The 27391-nt window shown below is 46.3% G+C and overlaps 2 protein-coding genes across 2 annotated transcripts in view; both read right to left on the bottom strand.

Moving 5' to 3' along the window:
• Window positions 1-3095, bottom strand: part of LOC122939169 (NXPE family member 3-like) — a 61488-nt gene extending 58393 nt beyond the window's left edge. Inside the window, exon 1 of the mRNA XM_044295172.1 lies at window positions 2880-3095. Within this exon, the coding sequence (XP_044151107.1) occupies window positions 2880-2960 (81 nt within the window). The 5' untranslated portion in view covers window positions 2961-3095. The remainder of the gene's footprint in view (window positions 1-2879) is intronic.
• An 8868-nt stretch (window positions 3096-11963) lies between these two features.
• The window catches only part of LOC122939283 (NXPE family member 3-like), a 54529-nt gene continuing 39101 nt past the window's right edge, over window positions 11964-27391 (bottom strand). The window contains exon 6 of the mRNA XM_044295356.1: window positions 11964-13362. Coding sequence (XP_044151291.1) covers window positions 12827-13362 — 536 coding nt within the window. The 3' untranslated portion in view covers window positions 11964-12826. The remainder of the gene's footprint in view (window positions 13363-27391) is intronic.

A 27391-nucleotide genomic window follows, 5' to 3' on the forward strand; every position in this document is an offset into this window, starting at 1 on the left:
TGCTTGGGGGTCTGGAGGTCTAATCAGATGATTGGGGGTCTTTAGTTTCAATGTGGGTCAGAAATTGTGGTTTGGAGGTCTAATGGGGGTCTGGAGGTCTGGTTTGAGGTCTAATGGGGGTCTAGAGGTCTAATGGGGGTCTTATCTGAGGTCTGATATTGGGGCTGGGTCTGACATGGAGGTCTAAGGCGAGTCCGATATGGGGTCTGACAGATGTGTAAAGGGGGTCTGGTCTGAGATGGGGGGGTCTCATCTGGGGTTTGATATGGGGGTCTGATCTAAAAGGTAAGGAGGTATTTTTTAGTACTGGCACACTATCTGTATGGTACTAGTATTTTCAGGGGGACTGTTTCTGCAGTATAGTATTGGGGGGGCAGGATGGGGTGTTGAGAAGGTGAGGAGGATGATGGAAAAGTAGGAAAGTAAGATGTCTGTTTATTAAACTCTGCAGGGACGAGACGCGGCTGAAAGAAGTCACCATGGCGGTCTGGTCTGAAAGGAGAAGATGAGGAAAGAGAATGTCTACATCAGAGGAGACACCACTGGATGTAAGAGGTACATATGTGCTGCTGTATTACCCTGTATGTTCTGTAGCGCTGTATGTAATGTTTTCCAAGTATGTCTTTAAAGGGGTTGTCCGCTTTTTTTTTTCCGCACGAGCGCTGCCTTCTCTGCTCTGTTTACCTGATCATCATTGCAATTGCTGCTACAAGCAGGTGAACAGAGCAGAGAAAGCAGCTCTCATATGAGCGCTGCCCTCTCCACAAACCAGCTGATCGTCCATGGTGCCGGGCAGTGGTGTATCTTGGTTTTGTGCTGCCCTAGGCGAGACTAAACCCCCCTAATATAAATTTGACCCACCCCTTCCTGTCAAGGCCAAACCCCTTCCTCTCTAAACCCTACCCCTTCCTATGTGCCATACACAGATCCCCCTCCCCTAAACAGTGCCATACACAGATCCCCCTCACCAAAACAGTGCCACCCACAGATCCCCCTCCCCTAAACAGTGCCATCCACAGATCCCCCTCCCATAAACCGTACCATCCACAGATCCCCCTCCCCTAAACAGTGCCATCCACAGATCCCCCTCCCCGACGCCCACAGAGGTACATTTATAAACTGTAATCAGTAACTTTAACTTTAATCATCGCTGATCTCTTTACTTGGATACCTTACTCTGTCTTAGCTCCGGTAACAGCAGGTAATGCGGGTGGCGCTCACTCACTGACGTCACGAGCCTGCGCCGCCTAGTGGGAGGAGCAGGCACGTGACGTCAGTGAGTGAGCGCCGCCCGCACTGCCTGCTGTTACCGGAGCTAAGACAGAGTAAGGTATCCAAGTAAAGAGATCAGCGATGATTAAAGTTAAAGTTACTGATTACAGTTTATAAATGTACCTCTGTGAGCGGCGTGGCCCTGTATATTCTAACCCCCAGGCAAGCGTCCCTGTCACCATGGGAACGCCTGGGTGTTAGAATATACCATTGGATCTTCTGAGTATAGCATACGACGGATGGGACAAGGGGCAAACAAGGCATTTTGCCGCCCCATTGGCAAATGCCTTGTTTGCCTCGTGATAGATACGCCACTGGTGCCTGGAGACCCCTGCCAATCTGATATTGATGACCTATCTTGAGGCTAGGTAATCAGTAGTAAAAAGAGGACGACCCCTTTAACATTAGGACTGGAGGGAATGATTTAGATTGAGAATTTTGCCTCAGACAGCAGAAAGGTTATGTGCACCCCTGCCCCTTGCCATTAAGCAATGAGGGAAAGTGTGTGGGGGGTTCAAGCTAAACTCTTGCACCAGGGCCTATGAGCCTTTAGCTACGCCCTTGACCCAACGTATAAAAAAATTGTGTTACATTGCGATCTTCCGGTGCTCCGAGGTGAGGCAGATCGCTGTGACCGCACTGCCATTAGAGAAGGAGTAGACTCCTTGATGACCAATCATCTCAGTGGGGGGCAGGGCTGGAAAGACATCTCGGGCTGGCTGGTGAGAATGGCGAGCTGTATGCTTGTTTACTTTCGCATTGACAGGCATATCACTTACATGAAGCAGTCTGATGATCACTGGATAGCCATGATTTTAGACCCTCACTATCAAATAGGGGAATGTTTTTCTGTTGCTAAGGTTAAATTACTTTATTACCAAGAAATACTTGTTCTAGCTTCCGAAGAACAGTCTCCCGTCGTCATTGTGTCTGAGGTCAATCTCCACCCCCCACCCCTCCCTGGGTCACACAAGTAGCAGAAGTCACAGCATCGGCCAATTCAGTCTCATGGACATGATGGAGCAATTCTTTCATGTGCCATGCAAAGCTGAGACAAATCAGCAAACAGAGACACACAGCCTCAACAATGGGGTTCAGTCATACCTAGACTATGACTCTTTTCCAGTGCAGACCATGTTCCCCGACCCTATAGAATTCTGGCAGGCAGACTAGAACAGTGGCCCGAACTGGCCCAGAATAGTCGCTCTGTTCTCTCTTGCCCAGCCTCCAGTGTTATCTCAGAGAGGGTTTTGAATGTGCAAATTGACGAATAAGACACAAAATTAATTTCACTCATTCCCAATATTAAGATGATGTCTCACCTTCCTGGACCTACTGTAGATGTAGCTCATTGTTATTGTGCTGTTATTGAGTCAGTGATCCACCATATACCAAGCTCCTTCTCTACAAGGCCCTCCCCCAGATTTAATTTGAAGGACATACATCATTATGTAAAGATTATTACCCTGAGGTGGAGAACACTGAATCTTCTTCCCAAGAGAATCCCAAACAAATACCAGTAAATTATTTAGAAATCTATGTATTATTATATTCCATGGGGGCCCTTCCAGTTAGCTCAAAGATGATATAATACTTATCCCTCTTACCCCAGTGATGATGAGTATGATGAGGAGCCAGAGGCACAGGGTTCGGTGGAAGTTCTTTCTACTGGTCATGATGATTTCCATGGGTCTTCAGTTGGCTTCTTGAGGTTGTGGCTCCCCCTATGGTCAGAATGCTGAGAAGTGCAGATGATCACCTCACTGTGTATTCTGGAAGAGAGTCACTTCTCATCTGCTATCCAGACCTACCCTTCTTCTACAGCGTCCTGCCCGGCCATCTCATCATAGTTATCTCCACCTTTCTGTACCGACAGGTTTACGGTATTTCTCGTTAAACATAGCGTCCTAGTTCTTCTTGTGTAAATCTATTTATAACCGGGTGTCACCATTTTCCTGTATGTCCACATTAGTTGATGATTGTCTGGAAATTCTTTCTCTCTTGATGATCTAAATAATTTTTTGCAAGATTTGACAAAGACAATGAGCTGCCTATCATTAAAGTATCCCAGCAAGAGGCTCCATCATGTTCCCCGATGCTGAGAGCACATGAGGTAGAATGGGCCTTAAGCCACATTAATCCCCACAAAGCAGCTGGACCTGATGAAGTTCTTGGAAAGGTCCTAAAAACTGTGCTAAACAGCTAAAAACAGTGTTTACCAGTATATTTAACAGCTCACTAGAGCAGGCCATTGTCCCCACTTAAATGACAATTAGATAATATTGAGTGACCACCTAAATTCAAACAGAAACTTGTGTAATGAGTGGTCAAAATTAAAACTTAACATTTAATGAAAGTAAATTAGAAAATAGGTCCCATGATATTAGATAACAATATATAAATATGGAGCAACGCGGCGGTTTACCACACAGGATCTGATGGTGCACAGAGTGGAATCATGTAAATAAGTGATGCTCGGCGGCACCAAAAAAATATAATCAGGTGGTCCTACCGCTTCGATGAGGCGCTCCAGAGACAACAATTGACTAGCCGGTGTTGATTGATGAGCACACCGTTGCTAGCGACAACTGTACAACGCAGGGTGGTCTGTAGTACTGGCTGGCCCTAGTGATGCCCTAGAGCCCTACAATGGCCTATGTGACCGGATGGCGGAGACCACCACCAGTCACCTACAGGAACCTCACCCTGGAATTAGTGCGCCCTGTTTGGCCCTTGCTTACCTGGTCCCTACACACATGTTTCGCTAGGAGATGAGTAACAAGCTCATCAGGGGAAAAGCCGGGAGCTTGGGCTGAGTCTGTGCACGAAGAACTGACAATGGTGTCAAGCGTGCGTCCTGCACAGAGAAAAAGTCACACCATGATCCGGATATGGATCAGTGTGGTCTAGGGGAAGAGGGGATTAGGATGTGAAACCCCTCTCCTAATAACCAGTTCAGGCGCATAGGTTGATGTAACCTAGGTAGCACGTGGAAACCGCTACCTTTTAAAGATGGAACCAGCCCCAAAATGAGGCTTGGTTGGGACGCTCCTCCCTCAATCGACGAAAGCGGCACAGGCCCGCGCATGCGCGGAGCGGTGGAACGCATAGAGAGAGGGAGGTACGTAGGCGGACGTGAGTGGTAGAGATGACGTCACCACGTCCAGTCTCACTGATGCACGCGAGACGACGCGACGGTTGCCAAGCAATCGGGACGCTGAATCAGGGCACCGTCGGGCCGCACGGCTACGGATGTGCAGCGGTGCTAGTTATAGAAATGGTATTTTGGCAAAGATTATAACAACAATAGAGTCTGGAATATGTTGGCCCAATGATTAGACACAAGGATAAAGGGGAAGGGATGATGGTAATGAAAAAGAAGGGAGGGGAGGGGGGGAGGAAAGTGGGACAAGCACAAAAGTAGATGAAGAGTGATACATACAGATACCGATTAACTAAATGAAGCAGCTATAATTGAGCTGTTCATTAAGTCCCGTGGGTGAGACTGTACCGAGCGTATAAATCCAGCGAGATTCCCTCTGGAGTAACACACAGTCCCAGTCTCCACCGCGGGTTTGTTGCAGAACTTTCTCAATTCCAATTGCCCTGAGGCAAATTGGATTTCCTTGATGATGCTCTTGAACATGCCTTGATACTGCTGTATCTCTATTATTCGCGATGTCACCAAGATGCTCGCCAAGGCGCCTTCGTAGCTCACGCCTAGTTTTTCCCACGTATTCCAATCCGCAATCGCAGGTGATTTTATAGATAACACCTTGCGTCTTGCAATTAATAAAATCTTTAATGGGGAACGTTTTCGACAGATTAGAGCTGAAGAAGGTTTTGCCAGTTTGCATAAGGCCACAAGCTACACAGCCATTACACCTGAAGCAGCCTGTGGGCCTACGGTCGAGCCACGTGCCCTGTCTAGGCACTGATGTAAAGTGGCTGTGTACAAGGAGATCCTTCAGGTTGCTACCCCTTCTGAACGTTATCTGGGGGTAGTCATGGATGGCTTCCTTAATTTCTGGATCCATCATTAAGATGGGCCAGTGTTTCCTTAGGATCCCTCGTACCTTATCAGCACAGCCATCAAAAGTGCCCAGCATACGGATCTTCTGGTCCTGAGGAGTTCGCACTCTGGGCACCAGGAGGTCCGAACGGGCAGTATCGACCGCCCTGTGGTAAGCCTGCCTAAGTACATTATCAGGGTACCCCCTATTGAGAAATCTGGTCCTAAGATCTTTAGCCCTCTTCTTAAACTCAGGTCCCTCGGAGCAGTTACGCCTGAGGCGTAGATATTGGCCACATGGAATACCCCTTTTCAGGGCAGTGGGGTGGCTACTGCTCCAGTGAAGGACTGAGTTAGTAGAAGTGGGTTTTCTAAAGATGGTTGTCGAGAGTTCATCACTACCCTTCCTCGCGATGGTAATATCGAGGAAAGGCAGACTAACTGGGTCAGATTCATGTGTAAACCTAAGGCCTACATCATTAATGTTCAATTTGTCAACAAAGTCAGAAAAAGCTGACTTAGAATTGTTCCAGATGATGAAAATGTCGTCGATGTAACGGGCCCACAAACCGATGGGCCCGGTACTCGACGACATCTCCTCAGAGAACACGTAGGTAGACTCCCACCAGCCCAGGAGCAGATTGGCATAGGCCGGCGCACAGGAACACCCCATCGCCGTGCCCCTGAGCTGGTGATAGAGCCTCATGCCGAAGTAGAAAAAATTGTGCGTCAACAGGTACTCAAGGAGTCTCTGGAGCGCCTCATCGAAGCGGTAGGACCACCTGATTATATTTTTTTGGTGCCGCCGAGCATCACTTATTTACATAAACCGCCGCGTTGCTCCATTGTCCCCACTTGCATGAAGTCCTCCACAATTGTCCCAATTCCAAAACAGGCAGGGGTGAAGACCTTAAGTGATTATCGCCTGGTTGCTCTCACTCCGATTGTTATGAAGTGCTTTGAACACCTCCATGGACCAATACCAGTTTTCAAACAGAGCACATAGGTCAGCTGAGGATGCTGTGTCACTTGCCCTTCACACCTGGAGCAGAGAGACAGCGATGTGCGGATGCTGTTCATTGATTACAGCTCCGCCTTTAACACCATCCCTCCCAACAAGTTGGCAACGAAACTGAACAACTTGGGTCTCAGCTCACACCTGTGCAACTGGATACTGTTTTTTCTTACAAAAAGACCACAAATCGTACGCATGGGCAAGCACTTCTCTTCATCCTTAACACTAAACACTGGCTCGTCTCATTGTTAGCCGGCCTGATCTGGGAGTGAGAGCAGCTCAGTCCCGGTGCGGCCTCCATGCTGTAGGGTGAGGGTTTGCTGCTCTCCTTCAGCAGCGTCTTCCTGCTCCTGACCACCCGCAGCCCCCAGCTCTCCGGCTTCCAATCCATCCTAACCAGCGGCCTCGTCCTCTTCAGGTTCGAGCCGGTCCCGGAGTGCCGGCCGCTCACTCACCGCCAGCTGTCAGGAGCGTGAGCGAGCAAGTCAGACAGTCTGCACTGCAGTTTGAAATGAATCCTGTGTCCCAGTCTGAGAAAGGCTTGTACCCGGGCACTGGATTACAAACCCGGACTGTCCGGGTCAATCCCGTACGGGTGGCAACCCTACTGTTATCACATACTGCATTACAGTGTGGTCTTCCGGTTGCTCTTCTGAGGACAAGAAGACCCTCAAGCACATCCTCGGAATGGCTGGAAAAATCCTTGGTATTCAGTTACCATCACTGGATGACATCTTCACTGCTCGTTACAGCAACAGGGCAAAGATTATCTGCGGGGATCCAACTCACCCCGGCCACAGCCCTTTCACTCCCTTACCTTCTGGTAGGCGTCTTAGAGCCATACAAGTCCGCACCACTAGGCTGAAGAACAGCTTTTACCCCAAAACAATCAGTCTCCTAAATGTTCAGAGACTATTGCCCGTTCCAAGGATAGAAACCACCACAGACTGTAATTGACTGCTGCATTCAAGACTCCATGATGATCTCTTGTCTGCAGTCATGTGTCAGAATCAGTTTGTATATATATTCATAAGGACTTCCTACTTTGCTCTTGCTATATATATGCTGTGACCTGTGACTAGTGATGCTTTCTAGTGCAATGTGTTTCTTTTTTCTATTATAATACTTTAATTTAAATGTCAGTTCTTTGTTCCTCTGTCCATGGCCTCTAGGATTGCTCCAAACATTTCATTGCATTGTACATTGTATTCATTGTATTGTACAGTGACAATAAAGGCATCTTATCTCATCTATAGTGGTGGTTACTGGAGAGGGATCTGCCATTTATCACACGGGGCTGGTCATGTATTAACCCTGTAAATACTGTGGAGTCGGCGCCGTTATAACTTTATAATTCTTTTTCTCTGCACAGTCCACAGACACGTAGGGGGAGATTTATTAAAACTATTACAAAGTAAAACTAGCTTAGTTGTCCATGGAAACCAATTAGATTGATCCGTTCATTTTCAAAATGAGTTCTAAAAACTAAGGTGGAATCTGATTGGCTGCTATGGACAACTAAGTCACTTTTCCTTAGCACCAGTTTTGATAAATCTCCTCCTTAATGCAGTGAATTTTTATGTACGGTGGCTGTAAATTCAGTGGTGTGTAAGATGTTTCGAGATCAGCTAGTGCCTTTCACAAAGAAAACTGTATCCAGTGCAGTGCCTGGGGCTCTGGATTACTGAATGACCCTGTTATGGTGACGATTCCACCTAGCTGAACTGTAATGTGACCGATGCTTAAACATGCCAGCATTGCTATAATGATATGTTTATATGCAGTGGCCCCAACGCTGCGCTGGTTTTGCTGGACACTGCGGAGGTGTACCACATATTGCTTCTCTCTGGGGGAATGGGAAGGCATTGTGCACAGATGGCTTTTAATGTGGCCAAAGGTTGGTGATCCAGGATCTGTGGCAGAGTATACCCATCTCAGCGTCTTCTTCTGGTCACTCAATAGTCTAGCAGAGTCTCCTCATCTAAGCCATGTTCCATAACTGCAGAACACTAGGGGCTTTGACTGCTCTACTTATATTCATTTTCTGGCTGAACTAGAACCTTCTAGTGTGAGGGGTGGAGTGGAGAAGCTCAGCTTCTCAGCTAGATACAATGTTATAACTCACGTCTGGTATAGACTTACATTAGAGCTTTAATGATACTCAACGGTAATGACACAGCAGTTTTTACATACAAAAGAAGATTCCAGACATAACAACAGAGCTAACAAAGACATTCGAGAGGTCAGTCTGTCTGGTTTTGGTGGTAAACAAGTCTGGCTTTTTCCCTCCAAAACATGCTCTTCTTAAACGCTTATGGTAACTTTGGAGAATGAACAGCTTCTCATTATTAGCTAGAAAGTCCCCAAAGTCTCTCAGTATTCATTAACCCTTTCCATAGTACTGTGCAAATACAATGCAAATGAACAGGATATATATTACAACATATAAATGCAGTTACACAGTAATAAACAGTATAAGTCAGTGCAAGTTAACCTCCCAAAGTGAAATAAAGTGAGGAGTTGATGACTTTGCATGGGGGAAATAGGAGAAAATGTCCACAAATGTCCAGACTTCAAGGTATCCCTCTTTCAGGGTACTACATATTGTATGCACGATATTATACAGATGTAGCAGAGTTAATGTGTTAACTAGATGTGATAACTCACCAAGTGTGACTGTTAACTCTGCTGCACTCTCCCAGCACTTGCACCCATAATAGCATGCCATGCAAAGATGTTATGTGACTTACCATGTACTATACCTTTTAACTACTGTAAGACACCATCACCCATGAGTGATGTCATTAAAGTGAGGCAATATATAAATGAGTAAAGTCTCTGATAACATCTGCCATTAGCCCCTGAGGAGCCGGTGCAGAGGATGGAAGTGGTATTGGCCCTTATGAAGTGTTGTGTCGCGATGTACTGCCTTACGACATTGCTCCCTGGGGATTGTTGCAGTGGATAGGTAGTTTGAATAATCAGATCAGTAGTGAATTTATAAGGACTCCCTCACACAAGCAGCACTCAGCATTATCAATCATGATGTCACTGGATATGAGAGGTATGTGGTGTTGTATTCGCCTCCAAGTCTTTTTTATTATAATCCTATGTGTAATACCCCGGAGTGGTATTACCATTTCTGTACTCCGCTACTGTCTCTAATGGTTAACATAAATGTCATCTTTATATTTATTTCAAGGTCCTTCACATTGTGCATTCAGAATCTTGCTATGTAGCTGTTATGTTCATGTAATGTGCCTGGTTCACCAGCAGGTGGCAGTGTATATGGCAGAGCTATCCTTATACAGAATGTAACTCAACATTCCATTCTTCCCCCTTTGGGCAGAAGTGGACCAGTTCTGCTTCCTACCAGTAGGAGGGGTGGCAGTTCTAGTTTATTTCAGTTTAGACTCGATGAAGAAGCTGAGAAGACATGAAAAATGTAGCAGCAAGAGTAAAATGTCCTCTGGCTGTAGCAGGAGTCTCTCCAAAGGGTAGTAGCTCATATAGCCCCCTGACTCATTGCTAATTTGCTTACAGTACTTTGCATCAGGAGGGGAACAACAGCCAAAGGCACCGCGATCCAGGGATACTAGAGCTGACTGAAGAGAGAGAGACAGAAAGCAGAGTTATCAAGTTTGCTTGCCAGTTTACGCCAAAGCCTGCTGGAACCAAGAGAAAACCTTAATATTGTCTGGATGCAAGTTTACCCAAGTAAAGCTGGTGAACGTTATCAAGGTCTGGACTCGATATTTATTCTCCATCTCCTACCTCAACTATCCCCCGTTATTGCCTGTGAGCCTAACCCTGGGTATTGGCTGTATCCAGGTAGGAGCACCGTGACACACACAGAGACCATTTAGGCCACATCACTCTGCATCCCTATAGACCTGGGATATGATCAGCCCGGGGGGGGGGGGGGGGGGCAGCACGTGGCATATGTATTTTAAATTTGGCGACTAAAAATGTAATTTGGCTTCTTTTTTTTTTTGTCTGGAGCACTGTGTGCTGCTTCGTCCTAGATGAATGTCATGTCAAAATGGAGGGAGGAGCCGTGTGGGGTAGAAAGCCCCGGGTCTCACATGCACTTAATCCGCCCCTGTCTGTCACTGATCCACTATGTTGACTCCTCATGCTGTTGCACCCTTCCCACTATGTGATTGGGCCACTATGGTGACTCCTCTTGCTGTTACCACCCTCGCCAGTCTGTGACAGGGCCACTAGTGTCCGTTTGGCCTTGTTGACATCACCGTTAACTTTACCCTTTTTCTGATTTGTCAGAAGAACAAAAAAAACGAAAAACACACCGGATCGTGTCTTTGGAGCAGCAATAAGGCCTCTATCACATGGTCAGTATTTTGCATCGGGTTTGATCATAATTTGGAAGCCAAAAGCAGGAGTCGGTCCTTGGGAAGGGTGGGGGGGTTGTTTTTCTGATGCATCATAAGAAGGGAAAAATAATAGTGATGTCAACACAAACTGACTGCTGACCCCATCTCCACTCTGTCGGGGCCTCTACTTGTATAAGCGTTTAATAGAACAGGTTCTGTAGACATCTATGTGGAATCAGCTGATGACAGTGTAAAAGGACTGCGCTCTTTCACACTACAGTAGGATCTTGGGCCTCTGCACGGTTCTTTATACCTGACGCTAACATTCACCTGTAAGGATTAGTTCACACTTCAGGTATTTGTTCTGTTAATCCCAGGAGTTACTAAGAGCTAATCCTACTCTCAGATACAGTATCATGAAAAGATCTGCACCCGTAACTGACCAAATAAGTGAAGTGTGAACTGAGCTTAATAGTGACAGCTGACGCACAGTAACTGTTTCACTGCCAGGAAGGACTAGCTATGCATGTTGCTGCAATGCACTCTCCCTGCAGGCCAGGATATAGCTGATTTAACTCGCTTCTTGACAAACTAAGCAAAGTTTTTTTTTTTTTTTATGTGTTCATCTCTGTCCTATCGGGGTTGTCTGTGTTGTCAAAAAATAGGGAAAAAGCTTAAAGCAATAACAAGATCTCATTGTCTCACATTTAATGGGAACCCGTCATCAACTTTCTGCTGACCTCACTGAGGGCAGCATAAAATAGTGACCGAAATGCAGATCTCAGCGGTGTGTAACTCATGAGCCAAAGGTTAGTGGTTGCCAAGAATCAGCATCATAGTCATTGCAGCCCAGGCCTTGAGAAGAGTCACATCTACCTGAGAAGAGTCCTGGTTATTATAATCTCCTGCTCTCCCGTCCATCTGCTGATGATTGTCTCCTAGACAGAAAGGGAGAAAACTAGGTAGAAGACATCAGCAGGTGGGCGGGAGAGCAGGAATTCATGAATAACCAGGACTCTTCTCCGGTGGCCTTGACTCTTTTCCAGGCCCGGTCTCCAATGATTGTGATGTTGGTTCTCGGCAACCACTTACTTTTAACTTATAAATGACAGACCTCTGAAATCAGCTCTCCAGTCTCTACTGTATTCTGCCGTTAGTATGGGGAGCATGAAGTTGATGACAAAAGCCAAAATGAAACACTGACCTGAAGCTGAACATTTTTGTAACCCAGTAAACAGCAGAAACCATATGAAAATGGTAAAACTATGCAAATTAGCTCATTACAGGAAAATAATAATAATTTTAACAATCTTTATTTCTATAGCGCCAACATATTCCACAGCACTTTACAATCAGGGGGTTGAAGTACAGAGTCATAAATAACATAGCAACGAACAGGTCAACAATTACAACCAGAGGAATGAGGGCCCTGCTCACAAGAGCTTACACTCTACGCTATGAGGAGATGGCCTGACACAGAAGATAACAACAGCCGGTTTTGTACAGTGGTCGGCCATCTTATCACAATAGGGGAGAAGATATAAAGCTGCACGAGCCGTCACCAGACGATATATGTAGCGCCTCTGAGTGCAGGGGTGTAAATATTTGATGATGGATCAATGATGGGGATGGGGGCGGTGAATGGAGGAGAGTTAGATCAGAGGATGTGAGGCCAAACTAAAAATATATGTTTTATGGAGTATCTAAAACTGTGGATGTTGTGAATTCATCTACTGTATTTGCTTGGGGCAGAGCATTCCAGAGAACTGGTACAGCAAAACTAGAGTCTCCTCCAAATGGAAGTGACCCCTCTGAAGTCAACTTGTGCTCACTTAGTTACATATATCTGTTTTAGTACTCGATCCTTTACTTCTTCCAAGAGATAACAGGCTAACAGAAGTGTATGCCGGCAGCTTTCTCCTCTCTCCCCATAGACAACTGGTTACCATATACGCTCATCTAGCCAAGGGTGTATGGGGAGTCAAGAGCATTCAGCCAATGGCTGCACCTTTATTAAGAGCAGTAAGTGTTTTTTTCCTATGTCTAACCCATCAGTTTTTTTTCTTTACACCACAACATACTGTACAGAACAGCTCTGTGATGTCTCTTTCAGGCATAGTGAAGGTGGAGGTTTTGGTCCTATGTTCCAGCAATGATGATGAGGATTCCTGTCACAATGTTGTCTGTACCAACCTATTCTGGACAAATGTAGGAGAGCATCGAGTCCACCATGTTCTTGATAATGATTTCCTGAGGGTGAAGGTCTTTGGGCAGGTAATGGCAGGAGGTCATCTGCCAGGCATCTATTATTGTAACTGGAAGTCCTGAGAAGACGGCCCTCATTAGGGTGTCCAGCTGGAGGGACAGCCAGTCACTGCCGTGTTCATAGAGGAAGCCGGTGTTCCCGGACTTGATGATGACCTTGGTCTGGGGGCTTCGGTTCAATAACTGGACAACGGCATTACGGATATTTCTTATCCTCTGCAGATAAATTTTTACCGGGAATGAGATAAAGTGCGCCATGCAGTTTATGACAATCACCAGGTCATTGTCCCCCCCTCCAATGTTATCCAGCTCATTAGCGATGTAGTGCAGCTCCTGTAAACGCATGCGGTGCATGGTAAGTGGCCTCTGGTGTACTCGCCATTGTACTAGATAGCCATGATCAGTATCCGAGGCCAGCAGGACTCCAGGGTCATAGCTGACATTACGGTCCACCTTATGTAGAGCTGCCAAAACAAAACACACTGTAATATTACACATAGGTGACATAATGCTATATACAGTTTAAGAGGATGTACTCAAACCACAACATATCTCCTATGTACAGAGCCATCCAATAAACATCATTAGCCCTGATGGAGATAGCAAGTACACACCTATGCTACCTTCATCAGTCCTATACACTGGAAGCAGCCACTACCATCTAGGTGATGCCTGCAAGTTATTGTCTTTGCTGCAGGTGCAGACATTCTTCAGCTATGTTAGGACACAGTCCAGCTGCATTGTCTAAAAGAGTCTAAGTTATTACGAAATTCACCGTGCCCCTCCCCCCCCAGGTACGATCGTGTCCCATGTTTTTAAGAATGCCGAATGGTGATGCAGCCTTATTAGTTTTTTGTGCGTCACGGTGCTCCTACCTGGATACTGTCACTCCCCAGGGTTAGACTCTATAGCAATAAAGGGGAGAGTTATAGTTTTTGGTAGAATAATCCGAGTCCAGACTTTATAAAGTTCAACAGCTTTACTTGAATAAACTTGCATCCAGACAATATTTGGTCTTTCTCTTGGATCCAGCAGGTTTTGGGGTAAACTGGCAGGCAAACTTGGATACCTTGCTATCTCTTTCTCTGCTGTGCTAAACTCTGGCTTTGGTCTGGTAGCTAGACTTTCTCACAGTTCTTGTACCTTTAAGTGGAGTGCCTGTGGTCATTGACCCCCTCCTAATACTCTGTCTATAAACTGTAAAGGTGCTCTATGAGCTGCTTCCCTTTGGAGACCCCTGCTGAAGTGGATATTCCGCTCACTGTGCCATGTCTTGTATCTTTCCAACTCCACTCTACACTGACTTTAGCTTCCTAGAACTCTTCCCTTGGTCGGAAGCAGGACTAGCCGACTTATGCCCAACAGGGGGGAGAATGGAATGGTAAGTTGCACTCTATCTAAAGATCTGTTTCTTCCAGATACACCTGCTGGTGAACCATGCATATTACATGTAATACAATACATACGTTGCATAGCAATATTATTAAGGCACAACATCAAAGGACCTGGAATCAAATGCACAGATGGCATTCTTTGTTAACCATTGGAAACAGTAGCAGGGTGTAGGAATGGTAGTGCCCGCTCTGGGTTACTATAGAAATCCACTTCCTGGTTCATCAGAGGTTCAGCCTGTTTTTATGACCTGTGCTTTACATTGCAGCTTTGCTTACCCAGATTAGCTGCCATGTGTAAGCAAAAGGTAAGGGCATGAAGGGATGAATCCTATTACAGTAATTATAGAATACTATAAACTATAGACAAAGAGATGGTTCCTCCATGGATTGCAGGCACATTTGTGGTGCTTGGTCACCCATGAGCCTGTCAATGGTTAATCATTTGCCCTTCATTGGACCACTTTTAGATGGTACTAACCACTTGCACACTGGGGACATCCCACAAGGCCAATTGTTTTGGCGATGCTGTGACTCAGATATCTGTCCATCACAATCCGACCTTTATGAAAGTCTCTCAGATCCTTACATTTCCCTATTGTTCCTGCTTTCAAAAAAATCTGCTTAAAAATTGACTGTTCACTTACTGCTTAATATCTCCCATCAGGTGCTACTGCCATGGTGGGATATATTGGCTGATAGGTGTAATATACAAACGCACATGCACACTCATCACATACTGTACACAATAAGCATGAACTACGGTATTGTCTTTTGGGGCACCTGCAGGAGTTATTACAGGTGTCTTATATATATATAATAATGAACAATATTCATCTACAGTATACAGTATAAATCTGAAGGTGTTGGCTTTCTACAGAGTGATGAGGGGGGGGCGTTGTAGAGAGCGATGAGGAGAAAGCAAAGCTATTGTATCTTTTTTTCTCCACTGTATTCACTGAAGAAAATAAACTGTCAGATGAAATGCAGAATGTAAAAGTTAATTCCCCATTAAAACTGCCCTGTCTGACCCAGGAAGAAGTACAGCGGCGTCTTAAAAAGATTAAAATAGACAAATCGCCGGGACCAGAAGGCATAAACCCTCGTATCATAAGATAATTAAGTAATGTCATAGCCAGACTCTTATTTATGATATTTAAGGACTCTATATTGACAGGGAGTGTTTCACAGGATTGGGGCATAGCAAATGTGGTGCCAATATTCAAAAAGGGTCCAAAAACAGAGCCCGGAAACTATAGGCTGGTAAGTTTAACATCTGTTGTGGGAAAACGGTTTGAAGGTTTTCTAAGAGATGCTATCTTGGAGCACCTCAATGAAAATAGGCAAATAACGCCATATCAGTATGGGTTCATGAGGGATCGGTCATGTCAGACTAATTTAATCAGTTTCTATGAGGAGGTAAGTTCTAGACTTGACAGCGGCGAATCAATGGATGTCGTATATCTGGACTTCTCCAAAGCATTTGACACTGTACCACATAAAAGGTTAGTATATAAAATAAGAATGCTCGGACTGGGAGAAAATGTCTGTATGTGGGTAAGTAACTGTCTCAATGATAGAAAACAGAGGGTGGTTATTAATGGTACACACTCAGATTGGGTCACTGTCACTAGTGGAGTACCTTAAGGGGTCAGTATTGTAGGGGTCACTGTCATTAGTGGGGTACCTCAGGGGTCAGTATTGGAGGAGTCACTGTCATTAGTGGGGTACCACATGGGTCAGTATTGGGCCCTATCCTCTTCAATATATTTATTAATGATCTTTGTAATGGGCTCCTATGACTTTTGATGAAAGGCAGGGACACAACAAAGTCACTTCAATACAGTTTATTGCTTGTTTCAGCCAACTTACAGTTCAGTTCAGCCGGATTGCAGCAGGGACAAGTAGTCAGTTCATGTCATCCACAATAAAGTCCTGTAGTCTTGAGGCTCCTTTAGATCGTCCACAGGCCAGTGTTTGCTTAACATGTGCCTTGCAGGGTGTGATCTGCAGCCTCTCACACAACAGACACACCCTGCCTCATGCTGCTAACTTTTGAATGCAATCGTGGACATGGGCCACGTATAAACCCCGGAGTGGATCATGGGGAGTAAGCACCTACCCAGCACTTTGCTTAGTCCCAGTAAAATCCAGGCCCGGATTAGCTGTTACCAGCTATACTATTTTTCTTAGTGGATTCTCTAGATTCTGGCTTCCACTCCACCAAGGTTGCACGTCTCAGGTGCACCACAGCAAACCACAATATGTATCTCCTTAATAGGTTTCCTGCACCATTCTGGGAGATGCATACCATCCTTCATATATGAGGCCTGTCACTGCCTCACATCTTGTAGAAGGCTTGCAAAGTAAGATATCAATTTTTACAAATGTCACTAAACTGTGTAAAGTAATTAACACAGAAGAGGACAGTATACTGTATATATACTACAGAGGACAGTATACTGTATATATACTACAGAGGAAAGTATACTGTATAAATACTATAGAGGAAAGTATACTGTATATATATACTACAGAGGACAGTATACTGTATATATACTACAGAGGACAGTATACTGTGTATATACTACAGAGGAAAGTATACTGTATATATACTACAGAGGACAGTATACTGTGTATATACTACAGAGGACAGTATACTGTATATATACTACAGAGAGCAGTATACTGTATATATACTACAGAGAGCAGTATACTGTATATATACTACAGAGAGCAGTATACTGTATATATACTACAGAGGACAGTATACTGTATATATACTACAGAGGACAGTATACTGTATATATACTACAGAGGACAGTATACTGTATATATACTACAGAGAGCAGTATACTGTATATATACTACAGAGGACAGTATACTGTATATATACTACAGAGGACAGTATACTGTATATATATACTACAGAGGACAGTATACTGTATATATACTACAGAGGACAGTGTACTATATATATATATATATATATATATATATATACTACAGAGGACAGTATACTGTGTATATATATACTAAAGAGGACAGTGTACTATATATATATATATATATATATATACACTACAGAGGACAGTATACTGTGTATATATATACTAAAGAGGACAGTGTACTATATATATATATATATTGTGGGGATCCGCTCTGGTAGGCAGTGGTAGCGAGTGCAGTATAGAGGCAACACAGAATGGTCTTGGTGTAAAACACGATGCTTTGTTTATTCACACGGTGCATACAAGTGAAAGACGGTGCAGTTCATAGGGAGGGTGGTCACACACAACAGCAAAATAATAATTCAAACACAGCAAGTCCCTGCTGCAGCTACTTGAGGCCTGTTTCAGTCACATAAAGCAAAGTCTATTTAAAGCCAGGAGTAATGTCACCTTTTTCTCCTTGGTGAAGTAAGTCCATGGGTCTTGCTTCTAGCCACAGGACACGGATCCCTCCTGGGTTCAGCTGCAGGATCCTGCACAGTCCTCCACAGGCCTCAGCACACAGCCCAGCTCACCTCCACTTCTCACTCTCACAGCCAGAGAACACAGAAGCTTCACATTGCACACCCCACCCTTGTTGCTGGTCAGGTTTTTAACCCTTCCCTGCAAAACCTGGCCTGGACCGTGGGGAGACAGGCACCTGCCAGCATATCTGCCTGCTCCCAATAAGAGCCGGCCCGGATCCGCTGTGTTAACAGCATAACCGCTGCAATATGCACTTTTCTGGCTCTTACTCCACCGGTGCCAGGACCCCCGGTGGCACGTACCTGCCGTCTATTACCACCCCAGGTACTCTCCTACAATATATATATATATATACTACAGAGGACAGTATACTGTGTATATATATACTAAAGAGGACAGTATACTGTATATACAGGTGAAACTAGAAAAATTAGAATATCGTGCAAAAGTCCTTTTATTTCAGTAATGCAAATTAAAAGGATTTGCATTAATGTAGCTTAAAATTCGAATTTTGTGAAAAGGTTCAATATTCTAAGCTCAAAGTGTCCCCCTCTAGTCAGCTAATTAATCCATACCCCCTGAGCAAAGGGGACCTCAAAATTGTGACTTTGGGGTTTCATAAGCTATAAATCATAATCATCCAAATTATAACAAATAAAGGCTTGAAATATCTCGCTTTGCCTGTAATGAGTCTTTCTCATATGTTAGCTTCACCGTTTAACCACCTCCCATTCGCACGTTGACTATAAACTTCCAGGAGGTGGTTCTCTATTTCTGAATAGACATTCCAGAACGTCCATTCAGAAACTGCAGCTGCATGCTAATCGTGCAGCTGCTGATCGGGTTGCCTGCTGTCAGTGACAGCAGGGCAACCCTTAGAAAAAGCAGGGACAGTGCCCAGGTGTCCCTGCCTTCTGGATCACTGCATACACAGTGCTCACCGAGTGCTGTGTATGCAGAGCAGGAAGCGCTATGCGCTTCCTGTTCCAGCCTGGCAGACATGTGATCGCCGGGGCCGGGAGAGTGCAGGAGCTGTGAGGTCTTTCAGAGACCTCTATTAGCCCTGCACTGAGGCTGTACAGCGCTGTATTGCGCTTCCTGTTCCGGCCCGACGGTCATGTGATCGCCGGGGCCGGGAGAGTGCAGGAGCTGTGAGGTCTTTCAGAGACCTCTATTAGCCCTGCACTGAGGCTGTACAGCGCTGTATTGCGCTTCCTGTTCCGGCCCGGCGGTCATGTGATCGCCGTGGTCGGGAGAGTGCAGTAGCTGTGAGGTCTTTGAGAGACCTCGATCAGCCCTGCACTGAGGCTGTGCAGCGCTGTATTGCACTGTACAGCCTCTCTGGGGGGATGTATTTCTCCTGTAACTGGGGCTACAGGAGAAATCAACAGTGAAAAAAAGAAAAGTGTAGTAAAAGTCCCCCGGAGGTCTTGTATGACCTTATGGGGGATGAAAAGTGTAAAAAAAAAAAAAAAAAAATAAAGTGTTAAAAAAATAAAATAGAAAAAATTTAATAAAATAGACATATTTGGTATTGCCGCGTTCGTGACGGTCGGCCATATAAATATATAACATAATCGACCTAGTCCAATAAACACCATAAAAATAAATAAATAACTGTCAAAAAAAGCCATTTTTGTCACCTTACATCACAGAAAGTGCAACACCAAGTGATCAAAAGGGCGTATGTCCCACAAATGGTACCAATAAAACCGTCACCTTATCCAGCAAATAATGAGCCCCTACATAAGAAAATCTTTAAAAAAATAAAAAAATATAGCTCTTGGAACATTTACACATTAAAACATAATTTTTGGGGTTTCAAAAATGCTATTATTGTGTTAAAGTGAAATAAATAAATAAAGTATACATATTAGGTGTCGCCACATCCGTAACAATCTGCTCTATAAAAATGTCACTTGACCGAACCCCTCAGGTGAACTCTGGAAAAATAAATAAATAAAAACTGTGCTAAAACAACCAATTTTTTGGTCACCTTGCCCCATAAAGTGTTATAATGAATGATCAAAAAATCATATGTACCCAAAAATAGTACCAATAAAACTGGCACCTTATCCCCTAGTTTCCAAAATGGGGTCACTTTTTGGGAGTTTCTACCGTAAGGGTGCATCAGGGGGCTTCAAATGGGACATGGCATCTAAAAACCATGTGGAGTTCCTTTTCTTCTGCGCCCTGCCGTGTGCCCATACAGCAGTTTATGATCACATGTGGGGTGTTTCTGTAAACCGCAAAATCTGGGTAATAAATATTGAGTTTTGTTTGGCTGTTAACCATCGATGTGTTAAAGAAAAAATTGGATTAAAATGGAAAATCTGCTAAAAAAGTGAAATTTAAAAATTTGATCTCCATTTTCCTTTAATTCTTGTGGAACGTCTAAAGGGTTAACAAAGTTTGTAAATTCGATTTTAAGTAACTTGAAGGGTGTAGTTTCTACAATAGGGTCATTTATGGGGGTATCCACTATGTAGGCCCCATAAAGTGACTTCAGACATGAACTTGTCCTTAAAAAGGGTTTTGGCAATTTTTTTTAAAAATGTGAAAAATTGCTTTTAAACTTCTCAGCCTTCTTAACGTAATACATATTTTTATTATGGATCACTTACTGTTTTAAAAGCAGAGAAATGAAAAATTTTTAATTTTTTAATTTTTTTTTTTTTAATTTGGGATTTTTTCATAAATAAAGGTGAAATATATTGACTCAAATTTATGACTGTCATGAAGTACAATGTGTCACGAGAAAACAATCTCTGAATGACTTGGATAAGAGGTGACTCTTGGTCTTCCTTTCCTGGGGGGGTCTACATGTGAGAGGAATATGAATTTTTATATCCACTCCACCCGGTCACGGCTACATTTTATTGTCTGCCGAAAGTCCACAAGGAGACAACCCCCATTAGGGGACGCCCAATTGTCTCTGGGGTAGGGAGTCTTTCCCAAAACAGTGGCATTTACGTGGACAGGGTGTTACGCCCCTTTGTGTCATCCCTGCCGTCCTACATTAGGGACACGGGGGATCTTCTAGGTAAACTTGAGGACATCTGTATCGAGCCACACTGGTTTCTGGCGTCTGTGGACGTGGAGGCCCTGTATTCCTCCATCCCCCATGAGTGCGGTTTGGAGGCAAGCGGCCATTTTTTAAAAACCAGGGGTCAACAATTTGTGGAGCACAATACCTTCACTCTGGAACTATTGAGGTTCATATTGGTGAGCAACTTTTTTCTATTTGATGGATCTGTGTACCACCAGCTCAGGGGCACCGCGATGGGTAGCTCTTGTGCCCCATCGTATGCTAATTTGCTCCTGGGCTGGTGGGAGGAGTCGGTGGTATTTGCCGAACCGACACCATGGTTCTCGGACATGATCGCTCTCTGGTCCCGCTACATCGACGACATATTCGTGTTGTGGAGCGGACCAGAGAGCGATTTTGAAAGGTTCATCTCCGAGTTGAACATTAACAATTTCAACTTGAGGTTCACCTCGGTGATCATGGAGGATTGCCTCCCCTTTCTAGATGTGGTGATTTGCAGGGATGGGAGAGGTGGGCTCAGCACTTCCATCTACCGCAAACCCACTTCCACCAATTCTCTCCTCAGGTGGGACAGCTGCCACCCTGTGCCCCTCAAGAGAGGTATTCCGACCGGACAGTACCTTAGGTTGAAACGCAACTGTTCAGAACCGGGGGACTTCAGACGCCAGGCGAGGGACCTCAGAGCAAGATTTCAGGAGAGGGGGTACCCTGATAGGACTCTTCGCCTGGCGTATGAGAAGACCAAATTACGTACGCGGACAGAACTTCTCCACCCCGTAACCAGCAAGGAGAGAGAACCTCAAGGTACTGTCCGGATGATAGGAACGTTTGATGCCGCAGCCTCCCAAGTCAGGAGGATCCTGTCACGACACTGGAAGACACTTCTAATGGACCCTGACCTCACAGATGTCTTGGGCCCGAGCGTCTCACTCACGTTCCGAAGAGGCAACAATTTGCGAGACAGGCTAGTACATAGCCACTTCGCCCCAACGACTAAGCCACGAACATGGCTGAATACAACCGTGATAGGCTGCCACAGATGTGGACATTGCAGCTTCTGTGGCAGCCTCTCACAAGGTAAGTCCTTCACTGGAGAACCGAACAACACGGTCTATCAGGTGAAGGACTTCATGAATTGCCGCACGGCGGGCGTGATATACCTGGTAACATGTGTGTGCGGACTCCGATACATAGGAAAAACATTCAGAGAACTACGCAAGCGCATGGGAGAACACCTAGGGGATATTCGTAACAACAAGGACACCCCCATAGCACGCCACGTGCAGATGGCACATGACGGACGCACCTCGGCTATTTCATTCATGGCCATTGAACGGGTGCATAAACCCACACGAGGGGGCGACTGGAACAGGCTCATTTTACAGAGAGAGTGCTGGTGGACTTTCACCCTTAATACAGTCACCCCTCAGGGCCTAAATGAACAAATCAACTTCACCTGTTTCCTCTAAATATCATAGATTCCTATCGTACTTCTGATACCGGCCAATCCTGGTCATTTAAACTCTGTATACCCGGTCTAAATAGGGGAACAGTGGATAGGCACTACCACGTCCTCTCAAACATGAGGGACGGTGGGGTTATGATCCAACCAGACCAAAGAGCATGGTCTTGCTCCCCCCCATTCCCTTTATAGTGTCACTTCCCCCATCTACTAATAATGATGGGGTTAAATAGCCCCTCCGACTTTATTAATTGTCTAAGGCAGGGAGGCTAATCAGATTCAGAAGGTATGCATACTATGGGAGTGGATATGCATATTATCTTAAAAAGTCTTATTGTATTGTAGTCCGACTTGGACACTCATTCACCTAGGACTTTTTGGTATCACTGTGCTCCCATCACGTGACCCCCGCGATGTCAAGACATCCCAGAGACATGGGCGGACTATCGCGGTCACGTGATGCGGAAGCACATTTGTGCGTTCCACCTCGGCATTTGAGACGCAAGGAAGATTCGCCGCGCATGCGCAAACTGAATATTCGCTGCGCATGCGCGGGGAATATTCGCCGCGCATGCGCAAATGCGACTTTTTTGGTCGCGCGACCGCATTACAGGCGCGTCCTCCATGACGTCACATGGAGGCGCCGGTAACTCGTTTGTGGAACACACATGGCCCCACAGCCCTTTAAAAGGGGCGTTTATCGCCACATTAGATGCCGGTCGCTCCATCACTGAAGACACCACCACCCTGGGTCTCAGCCTTTCGGTGGGAAAAAGCTACACGCTTGACCGCTGCCACACAATAAGTAAGTAACTACCTTCCTTGGCTCCATGTGGGCTGTAGGCATACGTATGATGTTACATTATACTTACTTTCTTTGTTTCGGATATTATTCTTAGACTCAGCTACGAACTGACTCTAGCTACTGCCCCGTGTCCCCTGATGAATCCTGGGGTAAACCTTTTTTGAAGAAACGCGTCGGGACACTTAAGTATTCCTCTCACTCCTTAACCACCTCGGTGGTCATTCTTTGTGGTGGGGTTACGTTTTAAAATATATATATATGAGTGTTTTTTGCTCCTCTGGACATTTTTCCTGCCAGATGCACTAGGGCCTGACAGGGTCACCTACGCAGGTCAAGAGCTCCTGTCTGGGCCACCCGTTGCGGGGCATTTTTGGACCCCGTCCTGAGGATTTATGTTATAGGGTGGACTAGGCCAAGCAGGGACTGATTAGGGCTAGTCACTGTCATCCGACATTGCTGTGCCTGACCTGCTACCTATGGTCGTGTCCACCTCTTTTTCACACCATATATAATATACTGGTTTCCATCCATATACCAGTCTATGTATGTATGTATCAGTCTTACTTGTTGTTTGTCTGTAGGGGCCATCTTTTTTACTCCTATGATTTAATAAAAATAATATTTTAATAGTTACTGCCCCCTTAGTTTATGGGTCTACATGTGAGCCAGTTTCTTTGTAGCGCTTGATGGTTTTTGTGACTGCACTTGGGGACACTTTCAAAGTTTTCCCAATTTTTCTGACTGACTGACCTTCATTTCTTAAAGTAATGATGGCCACTCGTTTTTCTTTACTTAGCTGCTTTTTTCTTGCCATAATACAAATTCTAACAGTCTATTCAGTAGGACTATCAGCTGTGTATCCACCTGACTTCTCCACAATGCAACTGATGGTCCCAACCCCATTTATAAGACAAGAAATCTGTCATGGAACCATGAACCAGACGTACAACAGAGATAGGTGGAATAAGAAGGCTTTATTGAAAATCAAGCCGTAGCTAAAGTCCAAACGGATGGCTAAACCGAAGCAGGGTCTTGCGTAGACGGAGGTCAGGAACCAGGAGGGTAGTCAGACGTAGCCAGGATCAGGAACCAACGGGGTAGTCAGACGAAGCCAGGATCGGGAACCAACGGGGTAGTCAGACGAAGCCAGGATCGGGAACCAACGGGGTAGTCAGACGAGGCCAGGATCGGGAACCAACGGGGTAGTCAGACGAGGCCAGGATCAGGAACCAGAAGCAGCAGCAGTCTTTGAAGCATGTGCACACAGGAGGACCAAGCAAGGAACTGAAGCCACAGACCTTCTATATATATGAGCTAGGCATCCAGCTCCTCCCAGTGGGAAGGAGGAGCCGCAGGGTGGGAGGCTACAAGAAACCCAGAAACCAAGATGGCCGCCAGCACATGTCAAACGAAGGAGAACAGTGAGAAGGTAAGACCATGACAGTACCTCCCCCTCAAGGGCCCCTCCTCCGCGGAGTAAGGAACGGTTTCAGAGGGAAGCGTGCGTGGAAGGCTCGGAGCAACGCAGGAGCATGGACATCTGTGGAGGGAACCCAGGAACGCTCCTCTGGACCATAACCACGCCAATGGACCAAAAACTGCAACCGACCGCGGACCAGGCGTGAGTCCAGGATATTGCTCACCTCATACTCCTCACGATTGCCCACTTGGACCGGACGGGGCCGAGGAACCGAGGAAGTGAAACGATTACACACCAATGGCTTCAACAGGGAGACATGAAACACGTTGGAGATCCGCATGCCAGGAGGAAGCGCAAGGGCATAGGCTACCGGGTTTACCCTGTGAAGCACTCGGAAGGGACCAACAAAGCGAGGCGCCAGCTTGGGAGTGGGCACTCGAAGGTTGAGGTTGCGGGTGGACAACCATACACGGTCTCCGACCTGGTAGGAAGGAGCGGGCGCTCGTCTGCGATTAGCCTGGAGTCTCTGGCGTTGCGCAAAGACCTCAAGGGACCTCTGGATCTGTACCCAAGAAGTACGTAGGACGGAAAGGTGATCCTCCACAGCCGGAGTATCCTGGGGAGAGAATACCTCCGGTAACACGGCAGGTTGGAACCCATAATTGGCCATGAAGGGAGACGTCCCAGAGGAAGAGTTCACCGCCGTGTTCCTGGCAAACTCAGCCCAAGGCAGGAGGTCAACCCAATTGTCTTGGTGATCGGAGACATAGCAACGAAGGAATTGCTCCAAGGCCTGATTGGATCGTTCTGCGGCCCCATTGGACTGAGGGTGGTAGGCCGAGGAGAAAGAGAGATGAATCCCCAACTGGGAGCAAAAGGCGCGCCAGAACCTGGACACAAACTGACTCCCCCGATCCGACACAATCTCCTTGGGCAAACCGTGCAACCGGAAGACCTCCCTGGCAAAAATCGAGGCCAACTCTTGTGCAGAGGGTAACTTCTTGAGAGGAACACAGTGGCACATTTTGGAAAACCGATCCACAATCATGAGAATGACCGTATGGCCTCGGGATGCAGGAAGGTCCACAATGAAATCCATCCCCAGGTGTGACCATGGACGCTCCCCGGTGGCTATGGGTTGCAAAAGGCCCAACGGAAGGTGCCGAGGGGACTTACTCTGGGCACAAACGGAGCATGCCGCTACATATGCAGCGATGTCGGAACGTAGAGAAGGCCACCAGAACAGACGTGAAACCGCCCAGGACAGCTGATTCTTTCCAGGGTGCCCCGCGGCCTTGGAGTTATGGTAGGTTTCGCAACAACCGAGTGCGCAACTCCTCAGGCACAAAACATCTGCCGTTGGGTCTCCCAGAGGGAGCACCAGATTGAGCCGCCAAAATCTGCTCACCCAGAGGAGAGGTCAGGCTGGTGCGAATAGCAGCCAGGATCTGATTCGGGGGTATGACCGTAGTCGGAATCGACTCCTCCCCGGACAGCTCGGAGTACTGCCGTGATAAGGCATCCGCTCTGATGTTCTTGGAGCCGGGTAGGTAGGAGACCACGTAATTAAAACGTGACAAGAACAGAGCCCATCTGGCCTGACGTGGTGTCAATCTCTTGGCCTCAGAGAGGTAGGTCAGATTCTTGTGGTCCGTCAGGATGAGAACCGGAACCACCGAGCCCTCGAGCAAGTGCCTCCATTCTTTAAGGGCCTGCACGATGGCCAATAACTCCCTGTCACCAATCTGATAGTTGCACTCCGCGGAAGACAGTTTCCGGGAGTAAAACCCACAAGGAAGCAGAGGACCCTCTGGTGTTCTACGCTGAGACAGGAGGGCGCCTACTCCCGTCTCAGACGCGTCCACCTCGAGGACAAAAGGCAACCCAGGGTTGGGATGCGACAGAATCGGAGCCGACACAAAGGCGGACTTTAGAGCCTCAAAAGCTCGGATGGCCTCGAGCGACCAGACCTGAGGATTACTGCCCTTCCTGGTCAGATCCGTGAGAGGCTTGGCTAGCATGGAAAAGTCCCTGATGAACTTCCGATAATAATTGGCGAAGCCCAAAAAGCGCTGCAGGGCACGAAGCCCACTGGGCTGGGGCCACTGTAAGACAGCCGAAACCTTCTCAGGATCCATGGAGAACCCCTCAGCGGAAATGATGTAACCTAAGAAGGTTACCTGGGATCGGTGAAATTCGCATTTCTCAAGCTTACCGAACAGCTTGTTCTCTCGTAAGCGTTGCAACACTCGTCTGACATCCAGAATGTGGGCCTCCATGGATGCAGAATATACCAAGATGTCATCCAAATAGACCACCACACACTGCTGCAACAGGTCACGGAAAACATCGTTGATGAATTCCTGGAAGACTGCGGGCGCATTGCACAACCCAAAGGGCATAACCAAGGATTCATAATGACCGGTCCTGGTGTTAAACGCGGTCTTCCACTCATCGCCCGCCCTTGATCCTTACCAGGTTATATGCCGCACTCAGGTCGAGTTTGGTAAAGACCGTGGCCCCTTTGAGGCGATCGAACAGCTCGGAAATCAAGGGTATCGGGTAAGCGTTCTTGATCGTGATGCGATTGAGACCCCTGTAGTCGATGCAAGGCCTCAACTCACCGCCCTTCTTTTTCACAAAGAAAAATCCAGCCCCTGCCGGGGACGAGGATTTGCGAATGTGTCCGCGTGAAAGCGCCTCCCTCACGTACTCCTCCATGGCCTCATTCTCCGCTACCGACAGTGGATAGACTTTGCCACGAGGAGGAACGGCACCAGATTGTAACTCTATGGCACAATCGTATGGGCGGTGCGGAGGTAGAGCAACCGCGCGCACCTTATCGAATACATCCCGGTACTCCTCGTATTCAGGAGGCAACAGAGAGTCC

This window comes from Bufo gargarizans, chromosome 5, assembly GCF_014858855.1.
Source record: "Bufo gargarizans isolate SCDJY-AF-19 chromosome 5, ASM1485885v1, whole genome shotgun sequence".
Taxonomy (NCBI): Eukaryota; Metazoa; Chordata; class Amphibia; order Anura; family Bufonidae; genus Bufo; species Bufo gargarizans.